Source organism: Athene noctua, chromosome 4 (genome assembly GCF_965140245.1).
Source record: "Athene noctua chromosome 4, bAthNoc1.hap1.1, whole genome shotgun sequence".
Classification (NCBI taxonomy): domain Eukaryota; kingdom Metazoa; phylum Chordata; class Aves; order Strigiformes; family Strigidae; genus Athene; species Athene noctua.
The window spans coordinates 20,351,018-20,377,424 of NC_134040.1; the positions used below are offsets into that span (position 1 = coordinate 20,351,018).

The following is a 26,407-nucleotide window of genomic DNA, read 5'->3' on the forward strand; positions in this document are numbered from 1 at the left end:
TCCAACCCCCCAACCTTCCACTAGACCAGGTTGCTCACAGCCCCGTCCAACCTGGCCTTGAACACTGCCAGGGAGGGGGCAGCCACAGCTTCTTTGGGCAACCAGTGCATCACCACCCTCACAGTGAAGAATTTCTTCCTTACACCTAACCTAAATCTTCCCTGTTTCAGTTCAAAACTGTTACCCCTTGTCCTGTCACTACACCCACAATAAAGAGTCCCTCCCCATCTTTCCTGTAGACCCCTTTAAGTCCTGGGAGGCCACTATAAGGTCTCCCCAGAGTCTTCTCTAAGGTGAACAACCCCAACTCTCTCAGACTGGCCTCACAGGGGAAGTGCTCCAGCCCCCTGATCAAATGATACTATAAATGCTACATGGGATTAGCTTGCCCAAATTGAAAATGCTGTCAAGTCGTATTTCACTAAAAATCACTACAAAATTACAAAGGTGCAATGTATTCTGACCTACAGTGTTGCTTAGGCTGCTATTCGTGTGGATCTTAAACTGCATCTGAACATTGCCCAGCAGGGTAATTCCTAACTGGCCAGACACATCACAGGACATATTATTACAATTCTGTCCAAGAAATATCTAGGAGTATGTTTGAAGAATGCATTCTCCAAAAACATCCACATGCATTTCATTTTTAAAACAGTTTCCTACATAATTTAAACAAATTTGCAAGGGATTAACTTTGTATGCATTATATTGATGTCATCTTAACTGTGTTGCTTAAGCATCCACACTTCTAGTATTAAAATATTAAACTGCTGCCATGTCAATAAAACAGCAGTTTAATGGGAGATTAAATGGCTTTTCAGGTTTTGATCAAAACAATAGAAATACTGACATACTGTGGCACAAAATTAGTATAAATAGACTTTATTGAAGTCAGTACCTTTGTACTGAAGCCGAAGATTGTGTCTACATGAGCACAAGTTGTAACATTTCACAACTTCTAAAAGGAATGTCAACAATTACAACGATCATGCATACCATGGTCGATAATCACATTTTTAGAAGCATTTTCAACCATTTCTAAAGAAATGCTTATAACATTGTTATATATAGAACTACTTTCAATAAACTGCAAAACATTGATCAGCTTTTCCAGTATGAGCTACAGTGTCAACACAAAAGGGAGGCATAAATGTTTAATTTATGAAATCAGAATGGAATATTTACTGTAAAGAAAAATTAAAAAGCTTTCAAATAAAGGCCATTATTGAACCAAAGTGAAGAGCACAACTTGAACTTTGAATCCTTTCATCTCTTAAAGCTGTCCTCTGAATAACTTCAGTTCAAAGCATAAATTCAGTACTGTGAGTATTCCTTGGACTGAAGTTTGGCAATGATGCGATCCAACTGTCTCTTTGCTTCGCACTGTGGAAAATTGCTCATGTCATAATATTGAGGGGCAATTTTCACCAGCCTGTCAAAAAAGGAAAAGTTTGTTACTAATACTCAAACTTTAAGATGCATCCTACAGAAATTCTAGAACTGAGGGAAACAAGCCTTATCTGTTATTTTCAGCTCATTCTACAATTCTAAGATTCATGAAAGTTTACACACACACATTCAAATCTCACTCCCATCCTGTGCAAACACCCACAACCAAAGCAAAAAAGCAAGCACTTGGTCTCACGAGATGCTCCTGCTGTTCAGCCACATGTCTTTTACAGACCCACACTGCTGCTCCAATACATGCCAAAGTAGCCCATACAGTCCGAGCTGCTGCTTAATGTCTAAGTTCACAAGCCACAGAAGCCCACCTAAATATCAGTTTGTTAAGACTACAGTTCAGCCGTAGCGGTTTTAAGCTTAAAAATGAAACCCAGGCCATAGGATCCTGCTTTAGGCTATACAACACTTGTTCAGAGAAAGATTTCTAAGGAACAATTAAAACATTTTCCATTAAAATGCTACAGACTATACATACATATATATGCTATGTTTTCTGGCTTACAAATCTTCAAACTCTTTCTGCACAACAGGATAGTTTCAACAACAGTTGAAGAGTCTCCCATGCCCCCAAAGCTTACAACTTGACAGTTTAAGTATAACCTTAAAGACAGGCAAGATGATTCAGATCTCTGCTTGCCTGCAGAGGATCAGGCCTCAATCTCCCTCATATAGACTCTGTTGGCGAATAAATATTATTACAAGGCAGTACCAGTATTACTACCTCTTTCCCTCATATTTTGAGAAGGTACTGAATCCTGATCAGATCCCTCCAAAAAAACTAGACACCTACTGCCAAGAGAGGTCCCAGGGCTTGAGAACAGAGGCATCTACCAGTATCTCTTAACTCAGGTACACAAGTGGGAGCCAGGAGACAGTCCCAAACCTAGCAGCTCCAGGAGCTCCTTCTCAAGAGGCTTACTGAAGTAACTGGTTTTAAGGCAAGCATCTCTGTGTACTGCATACAGAGCCCAGGCAGACAAGTTTTACACACAAACAGAAACAAGTACCCACAAAGAAAAACTTCAGTCATCTACAAGATCTCAAGTCCATGTCATTGCCATTCCTCAAACCATTTTAATAATATTAGCTTTAGAAAAAGTGAAAGGAATTACCTCAATTTAAAAAAAAGGAAAAAGAAAAACAAGAGCTTTACAGTAGGTCATGACTGTTTTAAGGCTTTCGGCTTACCATTCTGGCTTGATGTCTGTACATGTCCGGATGTAATTCTTTGTTGTAAGGACAAACTCATTATAGAGCACCCATTCTGGTTTATGATCAAGAACAGTGGAGGGATGCAACTGCACCACCTGGTTATCTTTTACTGTTAAGTAATGCCCTGTTCGTTCCAAATGTGCCACCTAAGTAAAAAGACATTCTTTCATTACCACAGGCAATTTTTAAATGAAGTGATTTCAAGCTGACTGGCAAGTATTCTATACAAAACATACTATCCCAACTTCAAAACCTCGTCTAAATCTGGTGCACTACTTGACCACTTCAACTATTCAGGTTTTTTTATAGACACAATCAAGATGCCAGATGTTTTTGCTAACTGCCACGGTAAGTGTATATTCTACAATTCAAGCAACATACAAAAATAGTTATCACCCAAAGAGAAGAATCATTATTAGAACAGCAGCAGCACAAAAAGAAGTACTGGAAGGGAACATCTACCAGACAGGTTTGTAACATCACACAAAGTCAACTGTGATCTACCACAGACATCCGCTTCACGCAATCTCACTGCACTAGTACTGGGGGACCAGTAAGCCACATCAGCCTTGCAAGTTTTTATTACTACCATGTTTCAGTGGTAATTTTACTGATGCACAGATTATTCTGCAAATCCTCTCACACAGTGGGCCTGAAAAAAATATGCCAGTCCAGTAAGAACAGGAAGTTTAGTATGTCAGAAATAAGAACAATCTTGTTACAGCATGAGCTTCAGAGCTGGAAAATGTAGGTTCAGCAACACACTTCTGCTGTGACCTTGGTGAAAATCAATTAACCTCTCTCTGACTAAGCTTCTTGCTCTATGAAAGGGAATAAAGCCTACCTCGCCAAGATGCTCCGATACCTAGCTCATTAAGATTTGGTAAAGCAGACTGTTATCCTTAGGATATCCTCTGTAATAACAGTTAATCTAACAGAACAATTAACTAAAATTAAACTTTTGATACTGGTAATTCAAGATGACCCGAATGCTTATTACATATATATATACACACACACAAAAATACTCTAAAAAGGTTAAGCAGGATGGAAAACGGCTGAAAGATGACTGAAAGACACATTTTTAAGCAGATCATCATTAGCTGCTTTTAATATAGACTGTATAGTTCCTTGTTTTCTTAATTCCTAGGTATCTCTCACCTTTTCTCTTTTTTTGCCTAGTCAAAGGCAAATTCCACCTATCAGATTAAAATCCCAGGATTTCTAAAGCAAGAGCTACCTCCAATTTTAAGTCAGAATATGTCCTCAACAATAAATTACTTATTTCGCATGTGCTTCTCATTTTACGATATTAATATCCAGAACCTGTTTTACAAGTAGCATAAAGTATTTCAATAGTCTGCAAACCTTTTCACACAAGATTTTAGACATTACACTGCTAATTTATTTCAAGTCTGGGGAATCCACGGAGGCTCTTTTAAATGGACATTAACACTGCCCTGTCTGTAACAATTCCGGCTTAATCTCATCCAACTCAATCCAACGTTTGCAAAATTAAATAGCGGTATAGCTGCAAACCCAAGTAGACTAGAAACTCATCTGTCACAGAGAGAGCACAATCAGTGCACACATGTTGCTGGGGGATTATGCTGGTTTTTGTGTTTGTTTTGTTTTGTTTTTAAAAAAACCCACATCAATTTAATTTTTCAGATCAAAAGTAAAGCACGTGTACAAAAACATTCAGGTGCTTCATCTGTTTCTGTTCTTCCTGTAAAAGAAATTCCTTCATTTAAGTTTCACTCTAGAAAACAGTGTGCTGTTAAATTTAAATCAATACAAGTTACCTTTAGCACCTCAGTCTTACTCTGATGTATTAAAATAGTAAAGTTATAATCTAACTTTCCCAGATACATACCATTTTCTTAAAGAGTTGTATTTCTCGTTTACTTCATGTAATTCTGAACTAAGTAAAAAAATTCTGAAATAACTAAATTAAGCATACTCAAAGAAAAATAAATGCTACAGAGAATTACAGTTAGCTCTTAATTTCCAGGGAAGGACAGGGACTGGAATAACCACAATTAAGAAAAAATGTTTCCTTAGAACATGGATATTGGGGGTAAGTCACTTAAGTGGTTACATACTGTTATGACTTATTTCGACCTGAGCTAACACTGAGATATGATATTTAACCTATTTAGATGTTTCTATTCAGTATGCTTTAGTACACAGACTGGTAAAGAGTTTCAGGTTCACTAATGGCAACGCTCTATGACAAATTACGTGGAGGGAAGCTATGGCTCCACAGCAAGCAATGATGACTGGTCAGCTACTGCATCTTTCTGCTCCCTCCCAGCCCAAGCTGCTTCAGCACAACTACAAGCACCAAGGCTGACATAAGGGAGTGAACGAGGACACACAGGAGGCAGCATATATACACTTGTGCTGCTCTGAATCCCTGACACATGACCAGTTCCAGCACCTGTAAAATGCAATGCAGTGGTGGTTGGGCCAGATGTCCTCCAGAGGTCCCTTCCAACCTCAACTTTCTGTGATGTTTTTCAGACTATAAAAAGCATGAGCTTCCACAGAATCATACAAAGCACATCTAGAAAATGAGTTAATTTCTCAATAAGTAGTGGTAGTAAGCAAGATATTAGGGAACACACTTGAACCCAGATATCATAAATGAATCTGTTAGTATAAAATATTTGTGAATAAGCTACCCTACTGAAGCTATTTGACACTATTGACTACACAAGTAAGGAGCTACTCAAACTGGACTTGAAAAGGATCATAAAGAGCCAAGACAGCCCTTGATCTCTGCAACAGGTTACTCTGCAGACCAAGAAAGCCCACCTGCCAATGACCTGAGATGATTATAATGCTTTTATCAACATGACAAACCCACACAGACACAGTGGCCACCATGGCACATGCCACCATAGGAAAGGGTTTTAGTTCAAGTTCTTTTAACAGAGATTTCAAGGATGTCACACTCTCCTGTGAAATTCTGCATGTACTTGTGCTTATTTATTGTCCATCACACCACTGAATCTAGAGGGCCCAACCAAGGGTCTTCAAACATGTCAAACACTGTAAATTCAATTGCAATTAAAATAGAAAAAGCAGGCATAGTATCAACAAGATCCAAACTTTTTTAGATTTAAAGCTACAAATTTTGGCAGGCTAGTCCTGACAGAGAGTTTAGAAAAATGATTGTTTCTTGTCTTTTTGAAAAAAGAATGCCAGCAGCCACCAAAGAAGTAACATCATTTGCTTCGATTTCTGAAACCTCTGCTTGCACAGCACACAACCGTGTTTCTGAAGCTGTTAAAAAGTTTTAAACTGTTGTTCTGCATTTTTAAAGAGCAAAATGAATACCATATAAATGCTCTGGTGACCACCTTCCTGTCATAGGTTTATTACTATTCAATTATTGTAGGATCCTGATTACGTAAAGGCTACAAAAATATACATCATTCCATACAGGAAGTAGCATTAAAAAAATTAGATTTTAATTAACAGTTCAATCATGTGACACTGAACTTCCTGTACAGCACAGGTCACTTAACTTCATCCTCTTTAGCAACTCTGATATATTCTGCGTTTGACTAAGCCACGTCTTCCAAAAAAGGTTCCAAAGCTTGATCTGAAGACACCACAGGACTTTGTTCAGCCTTTAAATTCCAACTTAAATTTTCAACTATCAATTCCTGTTCTGCTTTCACTACTAGATCAGAAATAAAATGATAAAGACCTAAGTTCTTGAAAGCGACTCGTAGTATCAGTCTCAAAAAAAGAAAAAACACACTAAGAGGAAGAAGACCCATCTTTAAGAAACTCTGGCATTTGCTTGCCTTTTCCAATTTCATTTTAACAGTTTCCTTAGCTTACTTCCTGGAGTATTTTTTGCTTTACCACAGTTATTTCAGCTACATGTCTATTAACACTACAAAAGTGGTGAGCTTAGTTTTTCTACTTCTACTGATTAAATAATCGACTGAGTAAATAATCATCTATACCTAGTTCATGAGTTTTGTTGCCAAATTACAATTATATTACAGTTGTACAATTTTCCAGTCCCCCTCCCTACTTAAGACAGGATGTCTAACACTGAAGTACTGAGAAAGCAGTATTTCTCTGAGGTATTTTATTTTCAATTAGCAGTTTCTTAGTGATTTTGCAAGCACCATTCTCACTCTATTTTATATATACTTTGCCTATTCTGATGTGTGATACAGAAAGTTTCTGGAAAAAGCCAATAGAAGTTTTCCACTATAAGAACTAGAAGAAACCAGGGACATAGCACAATAGTTTTATAAGACACTTAACTTCTTATCACTATCTACCCTTCCAGAAGTTTTTCTACACAGAGAATTGTTGGCAGGTTTAAACTATTTTACTATTCCCTTTGCTTAGCTATGGCAGATTTACTGGAATTCAAGTTTCTATTTAAATATGAAGGGAAAAGAGATGATTCATTACCAGCAGAAATTCCACATTTATCAGTCACTGACATGCAACTGAAGACAGGCAAATCTACAGTACTTAGTACTAACTATATAATTAGTACTATTTGAACAGTTAATACAGGCCCGTATTGTCTGACATCAACCACAGGTTTTGACTAGTACAGAAATTTCTAGTTAAAATTTTATGATTGCTTTTCAGACACTAGGCAATCACTGAAGTATAAGACAATGCAGTTAATACTTTGCAAGTGCTCAGACTTGAAATTCCACACGTGTTCTGTAAGAGGACAAAGAATGATGTATGCATTTCACTACTCAGGTTTTCTGAACAAGACCCCCCAAATGCCAGAGCCTGAATATCTGCTTAGAGAGGGTACAATGTACATACAGACTACATTAAGCACTTCAGCTGCTGGTAAATAACATCTCTTTTCAGTATTTATAATCTTTTTAGGTATTTCTAAGTTTTCTACTGAAGGTTATTCAAAGCAATATGGAATTTGTGAGAGAAAGCTCAGAGTCAAGGTCAAACAGGTATCACACTATCATGGAGGTTAAGGAGGCAAAGAAACTGAGAACAAAATGGAGTCAAACACATAGAAGGAGAAACTATTGAAATGGCTTCCACTCCAAATGCCTTCAGCAGGTCTGCCATAGCTATCTCTTAATTCAGTTCAAAAATTCAGTTAGACTTTTGAGTGAGGAGGGTGATAAACAACCTCTTGCTCACAGAAGCCCAAGGAGACTTCTGGAAAAGTTTTCACTTTCATCTATGTCAGCCTACTACACTATTCACAGCAAAAATACAAAGTTAGATCTTTTAACTTCTGAACCGTAGAGACCAAAAAGCTACCTGCACTGACCATGCAGTGCCACATCCCTGGTAGTATATCATCTATCAGAGGGAGAGTTTCACTCTGAGCAACAGAAGTGAACAGAACAGTGCACAAGCTTTCAAGGACATGACCTCCTGAAGGTCCAAGGAAACAAAGCAAGCCATAGGGCACTCTACCGAACAAAGCACAGCTGTGGCAATCACACCTGCCTCACCCCGCTGGGGCCCAGCAAGGACTGTTGGGCAGAACTGTTCTTGGTCTTGCAAAACATTACAGAATTAAAGGGGTAGGGGGGAATGTGTACTAAAGTGTGTGTTGTGTGTGTGTCCCCAAGAAAGATGAAGAAAACATGTCCCAAAAGAAAGGGCTGATAGCCCACTTGTCTGAAGAGTTACAGCAAGTCAGTCTTTAGAAACATTTTTAATATTTCAAAGCAGCCAACAGCCTTAATCTCCCATTTGCATCTAGTGAAATGCAGTTGCTGACACTGCTATTCCTGTATTCCAAAAACCCAGAAACATGTTGCTGCTATAAACTGGCTGCGACCTGGGGAAGGCATTACTGATTCCAGGGCAGGGGAGGGAGGTGGTGGTGGTGTGTGTTTAAACATGGGGTACCCAAGTCTGGGCCCCTGTCAGGATGTGGTAAGCATATGCCTGTCAAGCTGCTTGCCATTCTGACCTGCACAGCAGCGACCAATGGCTCCCTTTTCAACTGGTAAGCTTTTGTGCTTCAAACACCACTAGAGCATAGCTCAAGCAAAAAATGAGGAAATGGCATGGTACTAGTCAGCCTGTTAAGGATAACGAGGTTGTGTCCTCCAGAAGTGAGATATCAGGTTCTAGTAGACACACTGCAGAGGTGCATTAGAATGCATGTTTGCAAGGAAAACATAACCACAACAGTCCTGAGTCAAGGAGGATGAAGACTTGCTCCCATTAAAGGTTTTGTACTCCTGGGTCTGCAAGAGCCAGCAAAGGGACTCTTCTAGCCTCAGGGGTGAATGCTGAAGAGAAACAACACAGCCTGACAGCACTATGCAGAGAAACCCCATCAACTGAAGGAAAAAAAAAAAAAAAAAGCAGCCTGCATTCTAGCTCAGAGGCATGCTTAACATGGAACGCAAAGCATCCAGGAGGTAGCCGTGGAGACTGGCTTCCACACCATCCTGGTTCAAGAGGCAAGTGTTACAAAATACATCTTGAGACTACAGACCTGCTCCAGTACTTGTGACTCATGTAAAAATGAAACAGAAATATGGAAAAAGTAGGCAAAAGAAAATACTCTCCTTCTATAAGGATTACATATAATTAATGTTTATATACAACTATACTTCCCCTGTTTGTACCAGATTATGAACAATTTAAGAACTACATACCCTTCAGTTACTTCACAATGTTTTATGAAGTTACTTCCTCAGCTATTCAGAAATTAGTGCTCAATTCCTGACTATGCCAGAAACATTATTTTGATACTAGTAAGACTGCCTACAACTTCTCTTCCAAGTAAGATTTGACTAAAAAGAGAGTACTAGAGTAATAACCAAGCAGTCTGACAAAGACTAAGAGGTAGTAGTTAGCCACATATAATTTAAATAATATTAATAAAGTTTGATAGATTATAGTAACAATACTAACGTTAAAAACCACATAAACACTGAACTATGTTCCCTACACACACATACCTGCATGAAATACCCAGTAACTAATGCCTTTCTTATGTTGATGTAATAGTCTCGGCTGGTAAAGTCTGTGCTTCTACGTGGCAAATTAAATCTATCCATGATTCGTGACAGCTGTTGGCGTACATTGTCTGCAGACATCAGGGACCTGTAGTTAATGAAGTTGTCATAACACCACTGAACCGACTCATGATCTGCAACATTAAAACACATGAATCAAAAATTAGTATTTCATCCAATTAGAACAAGTAAATAAAACAGCAACTAACTGAGCAGTCAGATGAACCAGAAAAAAGTATCCATAAACTTTTATAAATAACAACAGTTCTTGCATTGCCCAAATGGTTTTCTGTTCAGGAAGCATGGGGTCAGGATAAAAGAAAATTAGCTTTTTTCCCCTTGCCAACAAAACATACAAACAATCACTGATGTTTTGCTGAAATACCGCACCAATAAATTTGCAGATTTTAAAAGTCATATCCTGCAACTAAAAAAATAATCTTCCAGACCTGCAGTGTAAAATGTAACTGCGTGTAAGGACACTGCACAATTTTAGCCGTAGCATGCTATGAACACACAAGACGACTGTACATAATTATATTGTATTTGAGAAACCAAACCCTCCTTAATGTAAGCATTCAAATAACAGTTAAGAGCTTTACAGACTTATTTAAGTGTGACACACCTCACAGCAGTTCAAGTAAATGTAGGTGAATGGTAAAATACAGCATCAGCAACAGAAGACTGTACTCTTAGTTACTGTTTCTACTGCTAGTAACTCTGATAAGAAATCTGTTAAGACAGCAAGCCTAAGCCATTCTGTCAGGATAAAAACCTGCATGTTTAACATCAAGGAACCCAGCTCTCCTTACCAATTCTGTTACTTTTCAAGTGAAGCTTCCCTTACCTTTATCAGTTTAATAATCAAACAAAACCAGCCTTAAAAATTAACACAGTATCTCTCGTACAGAAACTACTCTTAATTTGCATTGGAAAAACAAATCTTATGTCATTTGAGGAACATTTAAGTTCTTTCTGCGCTTTATCTTACAGAATAAGTATGAATGCTGAAGCTCTTGAAAACTATACAGTAGAATAACTGAAGTACCATAACATGATTGTTTCTGTGCCACTTAAACTGAGCATTTTAGATAACCCATAACTGGTTTATATTGTTCTAGATACAAACAGCAGCATGTTGTCTTCTGAACCTGAATCCCAGAAATTCCACTCAATTTCACAGTGAAACTGAACTAAAGATTTTTCCCCAGATAATTCCATCCCTCAGTAACCTGAGGATGAAAGCAGTGGCTTCCAGAAATATGCACACAAAAAATGTCTGGAAGATCCTGTTAACTAAAAAGCTAATAGAAAAAACAAGCAACACATGTCTCCACAGATGTCTAGTAGAAGGTTCTCAGCTACTACATTAAAGTTTTGAATACTTTTGTTTGGACTTTTACTCTGAAGATACCCTTATTTTGGGTTGCCACATAAGGTATTAGAATGTTTCAATGCAGAATTTCTAGATCAGAGCGATAACAAAGGGACACTGAGTTGTCTTTATTCAGGGTAAGAGTGCTGCTTTTTTGTTTGCTTACAAAAGATGCAACTGGAGCACCTAATTTAACCTGGTTGGCAGTTAAGAAGAATCTTTTTACTTACCACCAGGATAAGTCACTGTTAAAAGAGCGTACCACTTATTTGTTAGGAGAACTCCTAGGTTCACCTACTCATTCCCATCTTTTTCAAACTACTAAAATATACTTCAGCTATGCTGAGGAGGACCATACATTTTCCCTGAAATCCATACACAGAATTATGGAATCATAGAATGGTTTGAGTTGGAAGGGACCTTAAAGATCATCTTGTTCCAATCCCCTTGCGGGGGAAGGCAGGGACACCTTCTACTAGACAAGGTTGCTCAAAGCCCCATCCAACCTGGCAAAGAAGCAGCCACAACTCTGGTCAACCAGTGCCAGCGTTTTTCCACCCTCACAGTGAAGAATTTCTTACTTATATCTAAACTAAGTCTACCCTCTTTCAGTTTAAAACCATTGTCCCTTGTCCTATTACTACGCTCCCTGATCAGGAATCCCTCCCCATCTTTCCTGTAGTCCCCTTTAAGTACCAGAAGGCCGCTACAAGTTCTCCCCAGAGCCTTCTCTTCTCCAGGCTGAACAATCCCAACTCTCTCACCCTGTCCTCAGAAGGGAGGTGCTCCAGACCCCTGATCATCTTTGTGGCCTCCTCTGGACCCACTCGAGCAGGTCCATGTCCTCCTGATGTTGGGGGCCCCAGAACTGGACATAGTACTGCAGATGGAGACTCACAAGAGTCGAGTAGAGGGGGAGAACCATCTCTTTCAACCTGCTGGTCACATTTCTTTTGATGCAGCCCAGGATACAGTTGGCTTTCTGGGCTGTGAGCACACACTGCTGGCTCACACTTTTTTCCATCCACTAATACCCCCAAGTCCTTCTCTGCAGGGCTGCTCTCAATCCACTCATGGCCCAGCCTGTATTTGTGCTTGGGACTGCCTCGACCCATGTGCATGACTTGTTGAACTTCATGAGGTTTGCCCGGTCCCAACTCTCCAGCCTGTCCAGGTCCCTCTGGATGGCACATCCCTTCCCTCCAGTGTCGACTGCACCACACAGCTTGGTGTCGTCGGCAAACTTGTTGAGGGTGCACTCAATCCCACTGTCCATGTTGTCGGCAAAAATGTTCAACAGCGCTGGTCCCAGTACTGACCCCTGAGGAATGACGCTCATCACTGCTCTCCACTTGGATATTGAGCCAATGATCGCTAACACTGAGTATGACCATCCAGCCAATTCCTTATCCACTAAGTGGTCCAGCTGTCAAACCCATGTCTCTCCGATTTAAAGACAAGGATGTCATGCGGAACAGCATCACATGCTTTGCACAAGTCCAGATGGTGTCGGCTACTCTTCCCTTATCTACCAACACTGTAACCCCACCACAGAAGGCCACCAAATTTGTCAGACATGATTTGCCCTTAGTGAAATGAAATAAATGAAATAAATTTATCATGTGTCTCTAAGTAACTTCGTGTTACCGCATTATCCCTTTGCCTCTCAATCTGTTCCAAGGCCTTATTACAGAATTCTTAACAATATTAAAGAGTTCAGAATAAAAAGGGTTTAGTTCTAGGAACATATTCTTTCTCCAAATTCACAGTATTTTCTGCACTGCTCTCCCTGAAAAATTACTAAGCAATTATGCAGATTTTTCTCTAATTAATGTCACGTAACAAACTTCCAATATTTCTTAATTTTAAGAATGCTTACTTCCTTCTGTCCAAGGTTACTCAGCACTGATTTAAAAGTCTGGCTCATCTCCATACTCATCAGTTTATTACATCATCCCTCAACTATGGTGGTTTTTTTTGTTTCCCCCCCAAAAGGAAAGCAGACCTTAAGTAATTCTTTTATATACTTAAATATATATATATATTTAACATTACAATAGAATGGCTCAAAAAACAAGCCCAAGCCTTTCAACTGTCCTTGGAACCCAGGAATGAAAGCTGGCAGCACAAAGCATTACAAATCATTTTGCTAAAACAGACGCACACTTACTTTGTTTGAAAGCATGGTAGACATTCAGCAACGTCAAATGATCTCCATCTATGTGGGCAAACCTCATCTTGGCTTCATCTGCTGCTTTCTTTGCTTCCGTGGGGCGAACAAAACACTGTGGGACTAAACAAGGTTGGTATGGGCCCAACACAAACGCCCATATCGATGAGTCACGCATTCACAGATAGAGGAACAAGGCCTAGCTAGGTCAGTTCACAGAGCATAGGGCAGGGCAGGATGGCCTCCAACTGCATCTTGGACTGTTTACTACCTTGATTTGGTACATCAACACCTAACCACATCTGTAAGACAAGAGGGTTTCAAAGCTACAGAGTACCTGATTATTTTAATAGAACTATATGTAGGCATCAAAATCTCTAGTCTGAAGGCCATCAAGATTGCCTGTGTATACTGGAAGGCTGAACAGGTCTCAGTTTAAGAGCCAGTGCTGATAGCTCTACCAAGAGCTAGTACCCCATGTAACAAAACACTTAAATCGCAAATTTACTTTCTCAGAAAGCCTCTAATGGACAGTGAAGACAGTTCTGAAACTGTACCATACTAGCACAGTCTAAACAAACACAAATTTTATCACAAGTCTGCTGCTAGACAGAACACACTAGTAAAGTCAAGTCCTCTTCCCCATATGGTATTGTTATCAGCACTGGTATACAGAAGCATATGAATGAAGGTATTAATAAATCTAAAAGTTGTGATGGTAGCGGTAGTGGTGGAAGGTTAAACTGTCCTTTGGCACTACTTGAAATAAAAAAAAGTTTAAAAATTGCAGTGTGATGAGTTTTCTCTATCATTATATTCTTTTACATAAATCTGACTCAGTCTGATTTGAATCCAGAAGTCGTGTTTTAACATTCCCTTTCCAAACACAGACTACCAAAGTCCACAAACAGTATTGCAGCCAACTTAATTCATGGTCTGTCGACATTCTTAGTCTGTAATATCAATACTACTTCACAAGATGTTTAAAGTGGTTATAAGAGATCTTCACATTCAAGATCTACAGGAGGAAAAAAAAATCAGTTTGGTTTTAAATAGATATAATTTTTAAGAGGTTGAATTTCAATAAAATTAACGCTAAATAAGATGCTACAAATCTTTTTATCTTTTTCCAGCTGCTCGGGACTATATTAGCCTTCTCATCACTCAAGCTGACCAAATCTCATGAGAACACCTCTTTGCATCTCATTTGTTCCTAACAGATGAGGGCCTTTTTGTGGAGTGCTACATAGTTTTACTTTATTTTATTCTTAAACTCCTGTAAAAACCCCGAAACACTACATTTCAAAAATACGTTGTGTTGAACACTGGATGGAACTTGAGAAAAACGGACACTACAGTAGTGAACTGCATGGTAACAAATCAAGAAAGACCAATGCATTGAAGAAAATGGAAATGCAGGTGCCAAATAAACACCCTGTATTTTGGGTCCTGCATTTGAAAACAGAGATAATGTATATTTTAATTTCAAACTCAGACTAATAAAAGCAAATTCCAAATTATTCTATAACTGGCTTAACTCACTGTTTTGAGTAAATAATAGCACTTTCTACCCCAGAGCAAGACAGCACAGCTCTTACAAAATGAAGTACAATTATTTAACCTGCTCATTTATTCACTGCTATTCTGTGCTCTTTTCTGGTACATATTCATTCCAAACAATTAATACATGGATTGCTATTCAGAGCCTAACAATCTTCATGTGGACTTAAGGCACCATAACATACAGTCATGCCACTCATTTAAAAAAAAATGTTTACTTTGCAAAATAGTCCTCGCAAATATTAGGACTATGGTGGGGTTGTTTTTTTAAGAGCAAAACTTTAGTTACAACCCATACTCTGACCAACTTCTTTTATTCCCCAAAAACTTATGATGACATTATGCATTAAAACAAAAGGAGTATCATGTCTAGGGAAAAGGTAAATAGAAAAAGGAGTAAGACTAATCAGTGGAAGACCACAGACAAGAACACCAGCCTTACTGTTCTGTAATAGAGACTGGGGGGGGGGGGGGGAAGGAAGAGAAAGACAGGCACCAACCTACCACCACCTCCGCAATTAAGACTACCATTTAATTAAAAAAATTATTACAGTTCTGCCCTGCCCATCTGCTCTGAGTCTGAACAATCATAACTCTGCAACAAACATTTTAGCTTGTTCTTAAAAAAACTTTCATATAAATATATTGTAAGGCTAAACTGAAGCAACAGATTTTACACTTAGCCAAAACATTTTTTTTTTCTCTATTTAACCAAGTATATAACCAGTACACCTGCATTGTGAAGAGCCTGCTAAAAGAGCACACCCAAAAGACAAGAGCAGTTATGAGTAACAACATCCCCATTTTCAAAATAGATTAAAAACTTGCTGCTTGTTCTCTGACAACTAACTGTAAAACTAAGTCAGTTCTAGGTAACTGGGAAATGAAATACGAGGCTTGCTTGGTAACATTTTTCTCTCATCAAGCTCTCTTGACAAGCAGCTCTGCTCTGACTCAGTGCTATTCACATAACACAGCAGCAAAGTACAGCTGTGCAAACTAATTCTTATAAATATACATTCTCACCCAAAGTTTCCTTCAGTAAAGGCTGTTCTTCAGCTTTGCCACTTAATGTCTGAAAAATGTATCATCATTTCATGTACAAGCTTATGGTTTAATATAAATTACACCGTAATCCTTTTGGAAATACTGGGATTTATCAAAGTGCAGAAGAACGCACAATACAAAATAGATTTCACTGCCTTAAACAGAGTTGTTGAGCTGATATTTCTGGTTCTGATTATGAGCTAGAAAAAAGCCTGATTTTTTTTCCCTCTATAAACTCAAATATATACACTTTTAACTAAAGTTAGGAGCAAGCTGTTTAACCATTTTATGTATGTTAATTTCTTAACGTTACTGTTAATTAGCTTTGAGGTCTCTAGATAAAACCACAATGATTGGAACAAACCCCTATATGGGGCTTTAAAAAACATTCTGATTTTATTAGAAATATATTTATATTATGTTTCTGATGTGGAAAACTCAAATTTTCCCCAAACTGAAGATCTGCATTTTGCTTAGCATCTCTTTCCCTGCTATTACCTGACAACATGGCAGTAATAGATAGGACCTCATTAGAACAGTTGTAGTCACAACTTGCAATAACCATTTTAGCCAGTTGTGGGTCCAATGGAAATTCAGCCATCATGGATCCCAACTCAGTCAAGTCTCCATCATCATTTAGAGCAGCCAGATAATTCAAAAGCTCTAAGGCTCTCATCAGAGTTTCAGGAGCTGAAAGGAAAAAAAAAGTATTTAGGTAGGCACATTAATCAAACTGCTCTGAATAAGCAAAAGATATGGAAGCACAGACTATTAAGTATCATATTACTTTTCATTCTCCATTCCACTGACTTCCAAACACAAAATTGTTACAAAATTAAAATATATACACCCAGACATGAATGGTCTGAGGGGCGGGTAAATCACTTATGTAGAAGAGCTCTTAACTGGATCAAAAACTTTGAATATTTGAAGGTTACAGCTTTTCAAAATTCAGACAGCGGTGATATTGTGAAATATTCAGTAACACAGTAAATATCACTTCTCTGCCAATGCACTGATGCGTTTTCCCTTGTTCCATACAAAACAGATCGATACAGTCCTAAAAATCTCAGCCACATCTTCAGATACCTATAGTCTTTAACAAATCTGAGCCTGTAAGAATGTTCTCTTAATCCTGCATTCCTCATAGCAAGGGTATGTTACACCCACAAAGAAAAACAGAAGGAAATGCAAAAGCCTTCCTGCTATCATAGATGGTGCACAGCACAACACAATTCTTCTGTAGTTATTTAAAAGGTTACAGATTATAAATGACTTTTTTATTTTAGGTGGGAAAAAAACCCAACTCTGATGTATTTATATATGGCTGATCTATGTTTTTAATTAGCAATATAAACCAGTTATTTTTAAAATATGAACATTTAACACTGTTAAAAAGGACATGCACATTAACGTTATAGTTTGAGCCAACAACATGTATTCAGCTTTTAAATTGCTATCCAATTTAGTTACATACAGTTCTTAACTGATGCACAATCAGAATGTGTAACTGAGGTGATAAGTAAAAAAAGAAAAACACAAATAATAGATTTTCTAATGCCCACAATTTTGTCTTATCCTCTGTGGGTATGAGGCATTCAGTAGATTCCTTGTTTCCATTAAATGGTGTTATGCAGAGAGAAACATAAAAAGCTTGCACTGGCAAGACAGAACAGTGTAATTTCAGGACAAACAAAACACATTCCTTACATATTAAATAAAAATGGTGAAAAACACAAAATAATTTATCCCATGTTGTTACTATATAAAATATTCACCGAAGATTTCAGAAGTCAAAGCAGCAGACAAGATAAATGCACAAGATAAAACAGAAATAGATACCTGGAGGATCCATAAAATCAAAGTGCACCAAATCATCTATACCAAGCTTCTTGAGCTGCAGTACTACAGATCCTAAGTTCGACCTCAAAATTTCAGGGTATGTGTTGTCCTGGAGGAAGGGGGGGAAACAAAAATTTAGAACACTCATTCTTCTGAACACTTTAAACTACACAAGCATTTAAATTCCTATTTTGCTTGGTAGCATAGCACTCAAGTACAGGTATCGATCAGATGTTCTTATATACACATTCTAAAAAAGAAATCTTACCTGCATTTCAGTTTTGTAAGCCTTCTCTGTATAAAGCCTGAAGCACTTGCCTGGTCTAGTACGACCAGCACGGCCAGCTCGCTGCTGAGCAGAAGCTTTGCTAATCGCAGTCACTAAGAGAGACTCCACTCTAATACGAGGATTGTATACCTATTTGAAAGTGGAAGCAGAGCAGGAAAGAAGGAAAAGAATGAACATCAGTCACGGATAAGACAACTATCTAAAAAAAAAAAAAGACTGCTTTAAACTTATTTTCAAGTACAGCTTCTGTCGAGGAAAATCACAAGTCATATGTATCTGAAAGACGAAAAAAATTGGCTACAAGAGCCTCTGGATCAGTGACAGAGCTTCAAATACAACTGCCAATAGAACAGCATTTACTTTTTATTCATTTGTTAACAACTCCTGCCAGGCTCCTGTCCTCCTTACATGTATTTTTTTGCTAAGATTTTCATGGCAAAAGGAACGTGTCTTATTTGTTCTACAGTGTGCTAAATACACTCTTGATGCCCAAATAATTCCATGGGGGAAAAAAAAAGTTGTCTTGATACAACTGTAAGGTTGAATAATCATGTTCTAGAGGTCAGAATCTAACATTAAGGTTGAACACAACTGTAAAAGTCAGACCAGTGACAAAGCAAGACTGTATTTCAAGGGTACATACAGACTGTCACAGTACAAAAATATATGCTAGAATTTACTCTAAAATTTCCATTGAAGTCACACATAAACAGCAGCTTGTCAACTTAACAGGGCTCATGGAAAAGAATACACTGTTAAAAAAAACCCACCACCCAAAACCAACAACAAAAAACCCCCACAAAACCAAAAAACCAGTAGTTAGTAGTTTCAGTTGAAGATGTTCTCTGGTCCATGGTTTAACACCCTCCTGGTGTGAGTAGGTATAAAACATGTATGAAAACTTTATTTCTTATGAGAGAAGGTATTCTTCCAGTATAAGAACTACTTGTGAAAAAAATAGCCTCAATAGTGATTGAAACTTGTGTATGAAGATGCACTGACTCTACTCACATTCTGCTGTAGCTTTCATTTTGCAAAAGTTTAAAAGGCTGACAATGTATACAAGTATTAAAGAAAAAGTGTAAAAAACCAAGTTAAAGACAATTGTGGTTAGTGAAGAAACTAAATGTAGATTAAGAGGTTTGTATCTTTCTTCAGTTATTGAGTTGACTGTTGATCAACTACTTCAGTTCCTCTCAACATCCCATAATGTTCCAAGAAGCATAATACAAGCTCAATGACAACTGTCAGGGCTGCAACAGTACAAGATAAATACTGACAAGAAACAGTACTACCCTAGGTTATAATTTTCTACACTAACATGACCTAAAAGAGGTGGCTTCCAGCACCTTTTAATTTACTTTCATTGATTCCTTGGTTTTACTTGAGCATTGAGAGTAGAAAACTACCTTTTCAAAAATTATCTAGGAAATCCATATTCTAGGCCTGACTCAAAACCCACACATTTCGATTTTTTTTTTTTTTTTTTTGAGGAGGAGGGGAGAAATTATTCTGCACCGTGCTGTTCTGGACTGCTCTAGACATCTAAAGTTTACAGACTAAGTGCAAACCTACCGTAAGTTAAAAACACAACAAAAATCAAGGTCCAAGATTTCAACTGGGGAAAAAACCCTATCAGTTTAGAAAGGGAAGAAAGAGTTACTTGAGCAAACCAGATTCCATTATCTTTCCGACTATAAAGAGAAAGCAAAATAGTATTTACCTTCTGTTTTGCAAAGCCAGGATCAATCACAAACACAACACCATCTATTGTTAATGATGTCTCAGCAATATTAGTGGACACAACAACCTGTCCAAAAATAAAACAGTAAATGTAACTACTTTGTCCTGAAGACGAAGAGTTCATTCTGTCTCTGCACCAAGAATTTTCAGCAAACTTTCCTTTACTTCATCAGTAACTACCAGAGCTGTGCTCCAACGTTTTTACAGGAAGATCTGAGACCAACCAGATGAACTTCTACTGAAATCAGAGCAACTTCGTCCACTGTTTCTGCTCCCCTCTATTAACAACATCACAAATGTTAGTTTTGAGAAAAAAAAACAAGAGCAAATATTTTACTAATGAAACCACTATTCAAATTTCTCTCACATCTCTAGTACATAATGACAAGTTACACTGGATCCCTTAAACATCATCTGTTAATTCCAGCTTTTTCAACTTTTTTTAAAAGACTAAACAGGGCAAACTCATTAAATAATATTAAATCAAAGGTTATATAACTGTACCAGCACAGCATGTTCTTTTACTTTGTTTGGAATAAAGTAGTTATCAATATACTCCACCTAAATTCCTGAAATATTTATTTCATTTCAACTTTGTCTTTTTTAATTACCAGATACTCAAACCGCTTTACATAGTTTTAGGGTTACATTCTTACATTTCTCTAAACTTTCTGAAGGTTAAGTCTCATACAAAAATTAAAGCAAAGGTGATATCTGAGTTCTGAGGCTCAATTCACCATCATTTGATGTCCAGAGATGTGGTGTAACTGTCTACGGGTATCAATAGCTTCTGTCCCAACAGTGACCACATTAAATCACATTATTAGCAAGTTTAATCAGCTACCACAGAAAAGACCCAAAACCCATTCAGCACTTCATCAAAAGTACTTACCTCTTGCCTCTTCATTCCAGAGCATTCTGTCATCATTGTTTTCAGTTTAGCAATTAGAATTTGAGACAGCCCCAACAATTTGTTCAGATTACTATGAAGCCAGTGCCTGGACCAGACTGATAATCCTGCTGATTTTTCTTTCTCCTGGATGATCACTTCGCCAGTCAGCTACTTACTAGTCTCTGCTAGTCTCTTCTTAAGTAGACTTAGGATCTAAGCCTCCCCAATGCTACTATATATTGAAAGCAATGCTTGGTGGAAAAAAAACCCTGAAATTAATGTAGAATTACGGTGTTCCACCCTAAAATGTCATGCTACTTCAAACTCCTCTCACAGAAAAAAACCATCCTGTACCCCTTTCATTTACGGGTAACCTGCACAGATTAGTCACATAAAAGTCACAAACATCAACGCAATTAAGTGCCGACACAAAAGCACAATATATTTTAATTTTAAAATTGCAAGTCATTCAATATGCAAATTAAACTAGCACTCCCACATTAAAAGGCTAGTCAATCCACATAAGGCTTGCTGTTACAGAGTCTCTATCTAAAAATACTCAGCTTTTTCCAGATCTGCTAATGTACAGAAGTATCCACACCCAGAATCTTCAAATATCAATTAGAGAGCACCATCAAAAGGTTTTGCTCCTGCTTTTAATCAGAAATTTGTTAGGACTCTTCAATACCAATAACTCAACACTGTTAGCATGGTTAGTCCACAAAGGCCCAGCCATTTTATCTTTTACTTGAATTAACTTATACTTGAATCAAAAAGAATTTTCCAATGGTAGAAGGAAAAAATGTTATTTATACAGTGCATTCTGTTGTATGTACAGATCTCATTTGTTAATGTCACATTGCTTAAAAACCATAATTAAGAATGTAAAAACCACAAGAAATTTAAGAAAAAACTTTAGGAAATTACACCACAACTTTCAAGCCTAAATCAAAGTACAACATTACTTGAAAATCAAACAAGTGAAATTAGTGCTAAAATATGTGAAATAGTAAAATGTAACTAAGTAGCTTTAACTGCAGTTTTGTAGTTACTGCAACGGTTACGTTAAAAATGTTTTTAACTATCAGATGTGTAATTATCTTTTTGATAGTTTGATACACCAAAGAGTTCTAGAGCTTAAAGAAGTTACTTTGAATATTAAGATATACATAGTATCTATATATAAAAATAAATCTATACTGCTTATATATTAACTAGTAATGCTTACAGAAAATAGAACACAGTTTGGAAAGAGGTAAGATAGAAAAAGGGAGCAGAAATGCTCCTTCTTCATCTTCCTCCACAGTATAAATGAAATACTCTGATTAATTGTAACTAGTAAAAGCTTTTTTTAAAAAAAATCTTTAATCTTAAACATTCTTACAATAACTACTAATCTTGCCTAGCACAAAAAAAAAAGTGCTAAGTTATCAAACTGTATCAGTACTAGCTGTTACCATCACTACTACTGCAGGGTGCCACACAACTTCCAGTACCTTACTTTTCTTTCATGAGCTCAGGAGATACTTACTCAAATACTGCAAGCGCTTCACTTAGTTTTTATGACCATTAGAGCCTTTGAAACGATTCAGACCTCCTGCTAGCACTCTCTCCTCAGCAGTTCTAAAAACTAGGTTCAACTCCCACAGGAGATTGTGTGAAAGCAGACATTTTGTAAGATCAGGGAAGTATGTTAAGTAGTACCATGTGTTGCTATATCTTGATCACTAAGACTAACACTAAACCAACATTGAAACAGATTTACACCACACACAGACACACTTTCACTCATTGCTAGATTTGTTATGGAGATAAAAACCAAAGTTGGGAAGGCAGAACATTTAAAAAGAAAAAAACCACCAATGTAATGGCTTTATAGGTCTGAATCTGCTGCTTACATATTTGGTGACTGCTTTTGCCTACATTTGCTATCTTTCTAGCATGGCAATTTTTCTTGTAGTAAAATAGTTGCTACACTGACACTGAGAGCCTGTTCCTTTTAGACACTGGTACTTGCTTTGTCAGTTCAACATAATGAAAGCTACACATTGCATCTGTTATCCTCTTATCAAGAAAACCAGAAACCGCCTATTTTGAAGTGAAGTTTTAAACATGAATGAAAGTTTAATGAAATACGCAGCCGTCACTTGTTCATCACTGAAAAGCAATTTAATTCATTCAAGTCATTTGCTAATACAATCTTGTTGCAGCATTAGTTTCATGATTTCAGATTGAATGCTTTCTGCAATCAACTTTAATAGGAAAAAGAGGATCATTTCACTAAATTTATTAAGTGATATATTCTTCCAGAACACTAGAAAGTTGTCGCTGGTATTCTACATGCACTGTGCTGCACAAAAAAGGAAACAATCAAGGAACAAACCCTGCCTAGAACAGATAGTATGACCCAGTTTTGACCTTCAAAATCTTAACTTTGTGATCGCTACAATTTCATACACTAGTTTAACTGGAGGAAGCTCTATTAAGACTCCTTTCACATGTTCAGTTTTAGAAAAATAACCACTTCGTTTCTAATGTGGTTTAACTGAGTTTATGTGAGGAACTGATCTATTAATTTTTAAAAAAACATTCACTAGTGCCATTTCAAGTTTTCCAGTTTCTCAACCTATACTGCCCAATGAAAGAACCTCAATTCCCTTTTTACTACTACATAAAACACGAACCTCCAACATCAACGCACTTGCTTAAACATGCACCTTCTCATAAATCTTGAGACAAAACCTGCCTGCTAATGTCCCTTGAAGACAGCACATTTTGTTTCAAAAAACAAAACCTCATGTCTCAGAATAATTATGAAAAAAAATTCTCATCCCTCAACATAAATCATGTGGTAGTCAAATTCAGTATTTAATCTGAATTACCATATTTCTTATAAGAAATTTGAATTCCACACCCAGTCAAATCAAATTGTTACTAGAACATTCTGGCCTTATAGAAAGAAACCAGAATTGTGAATTGCACTGAGAAACAAGCTCCAAGTTATCTAAAAATCTTAATGTGATAAAATATTGGATTATTTAGGCTTCATAAAAAAACCCCTTCTACTTGGTGCTGTCCAAATATACTTAAGAGAGCTGAGACTCATTTAACTGCCCACACAACCACGAGTAGCCAGTTACTGAACAGCATACTAAAAGAGCGCACTGTTTACCTTTCTTCCTATTGCTCCATTTTGTTTTTTTGGTGGGGGAGGTTCAAAAATCCGTTGCTGTTGCTGTGGAGGAAGGGTGGAATACAATGGAATGATCTTGATGTCACCAACTTCAGGGCCTAAATCATCAATTTCACGTTTTATCCTCTTGCAGGCTTCATCAATCTCCTGCAAAACAAAAATACTGGTTAAAAGATAACACCATTAAAAAGGCAGCACATTTTAGAGTGCCTTATGACTATTAAGTCTATACCCTGAAAAACAATTACATTAACTTCTACTTTAAAAAAAAAAAATTAAAAAAGAAATCAATCAAGGCGCTTACTGAATTTGCAATCGAATTTCCACAATACTTCAAGATGCTTCAGCTTCTATACTCTAATGAACAGCCTAATTTGCATTCAACATCCTTTTTCTTTTAACCATGTTTCCTAATTAATTCTCTACAAATTGTACTAAAATTGAAATCTCTCACCCTGGAATATTAAACTGCACTCATGACCTTTTCAATTTTCACAATCTAAAAGAAATTGATGTGCAAGATATTTAAAATAAGCCAATTAAGCTTTAATGTCACGTATCACTAATGCAATTATATGGAAGATTTGCTTCATTGTACCTAATGAGAACAAACACCTTTACCATATAAACATGGATGCTCAAAACCAAACCTTTCAATCCAATGTTTCAGGTTTTGCTTTAAAATTAACTGAAGTCCCATTTAATCTTAAGAAAAGTCAGTGAAATACTCTGAAGGTGAGAAAGATTTATCATGCCTTTTTTACCTCTGTATTTTCTACTTGTATTTGCTAGCCTATTTTCTGACTAGCTTACCATACAAAAAAGATCACCACAGTCCAATCATTTATAATTCCATTTCATTTTGAAACAACTACATTTAAGTCAGCTAGGTGACCTACAGTTATGACAAGATTTAATGAAAATTAGAGTGCACAGAAATTTAGGTTAATGAGTAACAATTCATTAACTTCAACTTTAAAATTACAACAGAGCCTCCACTCTGCTGTAACTATAACATGTCTATAAGAGGCACACTTACCAACTATTGATATACCAGCTGAACCACTGATGGGAGAATGAAGTCATCATGACAAGAAGCAACAGTAGGCAAAAATCAAAAAGTGGCTACAGCATACTCTAAGAAGAGCGGCCAGACCTCCCTTATCACAAATAATTCACCAGCCTGAAGCTGAAGCGATGCTTAAGATCCTCAAGCAAATACACAGAAATAATCTAAAGGCTCTGTAAAATTATTGCTTTAAACTGTAACTGGAAAAGCAAAAGCAGACTCATTTTTAGAAACTATAAATTCAGATAGATCCTAGAACAAATCTGTGTCTTTTTCATTTGCTTTTAAAAAGACTTTTAAGTTTTCAGCACAACTGTATTGAGTACGTTTTAAATAAGCAAAGACAATACAATACTCATGTTCTGTATTGATCGGCATATATAATTAATGTAAGTATGGCAAAACGAAGGCTCTTGCTCTCTGATGTCAAAGAGTCCTTTAATAGTAAGCCTAATGCTTTCTGGCATTATCTGGCCAATTTGAATGAACTGCAGATATTTACAAAAAACCTTTTAAACAAAGATGCACTTTGCCAACAAATCCAACACACCCTTGGCAAGATGCAAAATGCACACAAGAAACTGAGCTGGAATGCCCCCTACTGCTCATTAACGGAGAATGAACTCCTTTACACAGATGTCAATATCTGGTGTTCTGCTGATAAACCCCTCTGAGTTCAGTAATAGCCTCTCAGTGAAAAGAAAAACCTAACAATTAACAAACTATACACAGTAGCTCAGTAAATTAATACTTTAACAATGGTGCTTATGTAAGGAAATATGTTAAAAGTAAATAGTTGATAAACTAGACAGTGACACTCCCTCTCAAAGTTGCACCCAAAGTATTGACAAGCTGATACTTGGGCCTGTTAAGTATTTAATACAAAATTAGACTATATCTTTAAAAAAAAAAAAAAAATCACACAGAAAACCCACAAGCCAAATGCTAAAACAAAAATACAGCACAGACCTTAGTTCCTGATCTGAAGGTCACTACACTGTTCTATGGAATCTGAGCAGATTACACTGTGTAATTGGGAAAGTTCTGATGCTGGACAGGATGCTTAATCTTCAACAGTAATGACCAGAGACTCCAGGACAGTTTTATACTTAAGAGATAGTAAAATAACAAGCCAGCAGTGATAAAAAAAAATGAAAGCACCACACTCTTCAGGCCACACGTGTTCACAGTCACCTATCAGCTTTCAGAAGAGATAAAAGTGTTGTTTCTCCCTAGAGTTTCACAATGTTGTTTCAAAGTATCCCTGATCAGGACTCATTAAAATACTTCAACACAGAGATGACAAGTGCATATATAACTATTACTCTCTGCAGATTTGCAGATATAACTACAGACCTCTCATCATAAACTGCTGAAAGAAGGATGCAAGTAACCAGGAGCCACTGCCACTCATCTAAAGACAGTAAGAAAGAATTCTTTAGTACTAAATTGTGTTAATTAAAAAAAAGGAGAGAAAAGGAAAGAAAGAAGGTCAGTTTCCTTTTATTTACCAGACTGGCAGAAAACAGTATGTCTAC

The 26,407-nt window shown here is 37.1% G+C and overlaps 1 protein-coding gene across 1 annotated transcript in view; it reads right to left on the reverse strand.

Annotated features, from left to right (window-relative positions):
- Positions 1-866: 866 nt before the first annotated feature.
- The window catches only part of DHX15 (DEAH-box helicase 15), a 47,254-nt gene continuing 21,713 nt past the window's right edge, over positions 867-26,407 (reverse strand). Inside the window, exons 6-14 of the mRNA XM_074904604.1 lie at positions 23,780-23,947; positions 19,696-19,782; positions 17,952-18,101; positions 17,684-17,792; positions 16,340-16,531; positions 13,235-13,357; positions 9,633-9,823; positions 2,653-2,822; positions 867-1,432 (exon numbers count right to left, since the gene is read on the reverse strand). Coding sequence (XP_074760705.1) covers positions 1,315-1,432; positions 2,653-2,822; positions 9,633-9,823; positions 13,235-13,357; positions 16,340-16,531; positions 17,684-17,792; positions 17,952-18,101; positions 19,696-19,782; positions 23,780-23,947 — 1,308 coding nt within the window. The 3' untranslated portion in view covers positions 867-1,314. The remainder of the gene's footprint in view (positions 1,433-2,652; positions 2,823-9,632; positions 9,824-13,234; positions 13,358-16,339; positions 16,532-17,683; positions 17,793-17,951; positions 18,102-19,695; positions 19,783-23,779; positions 23,948-26,407) is intronic.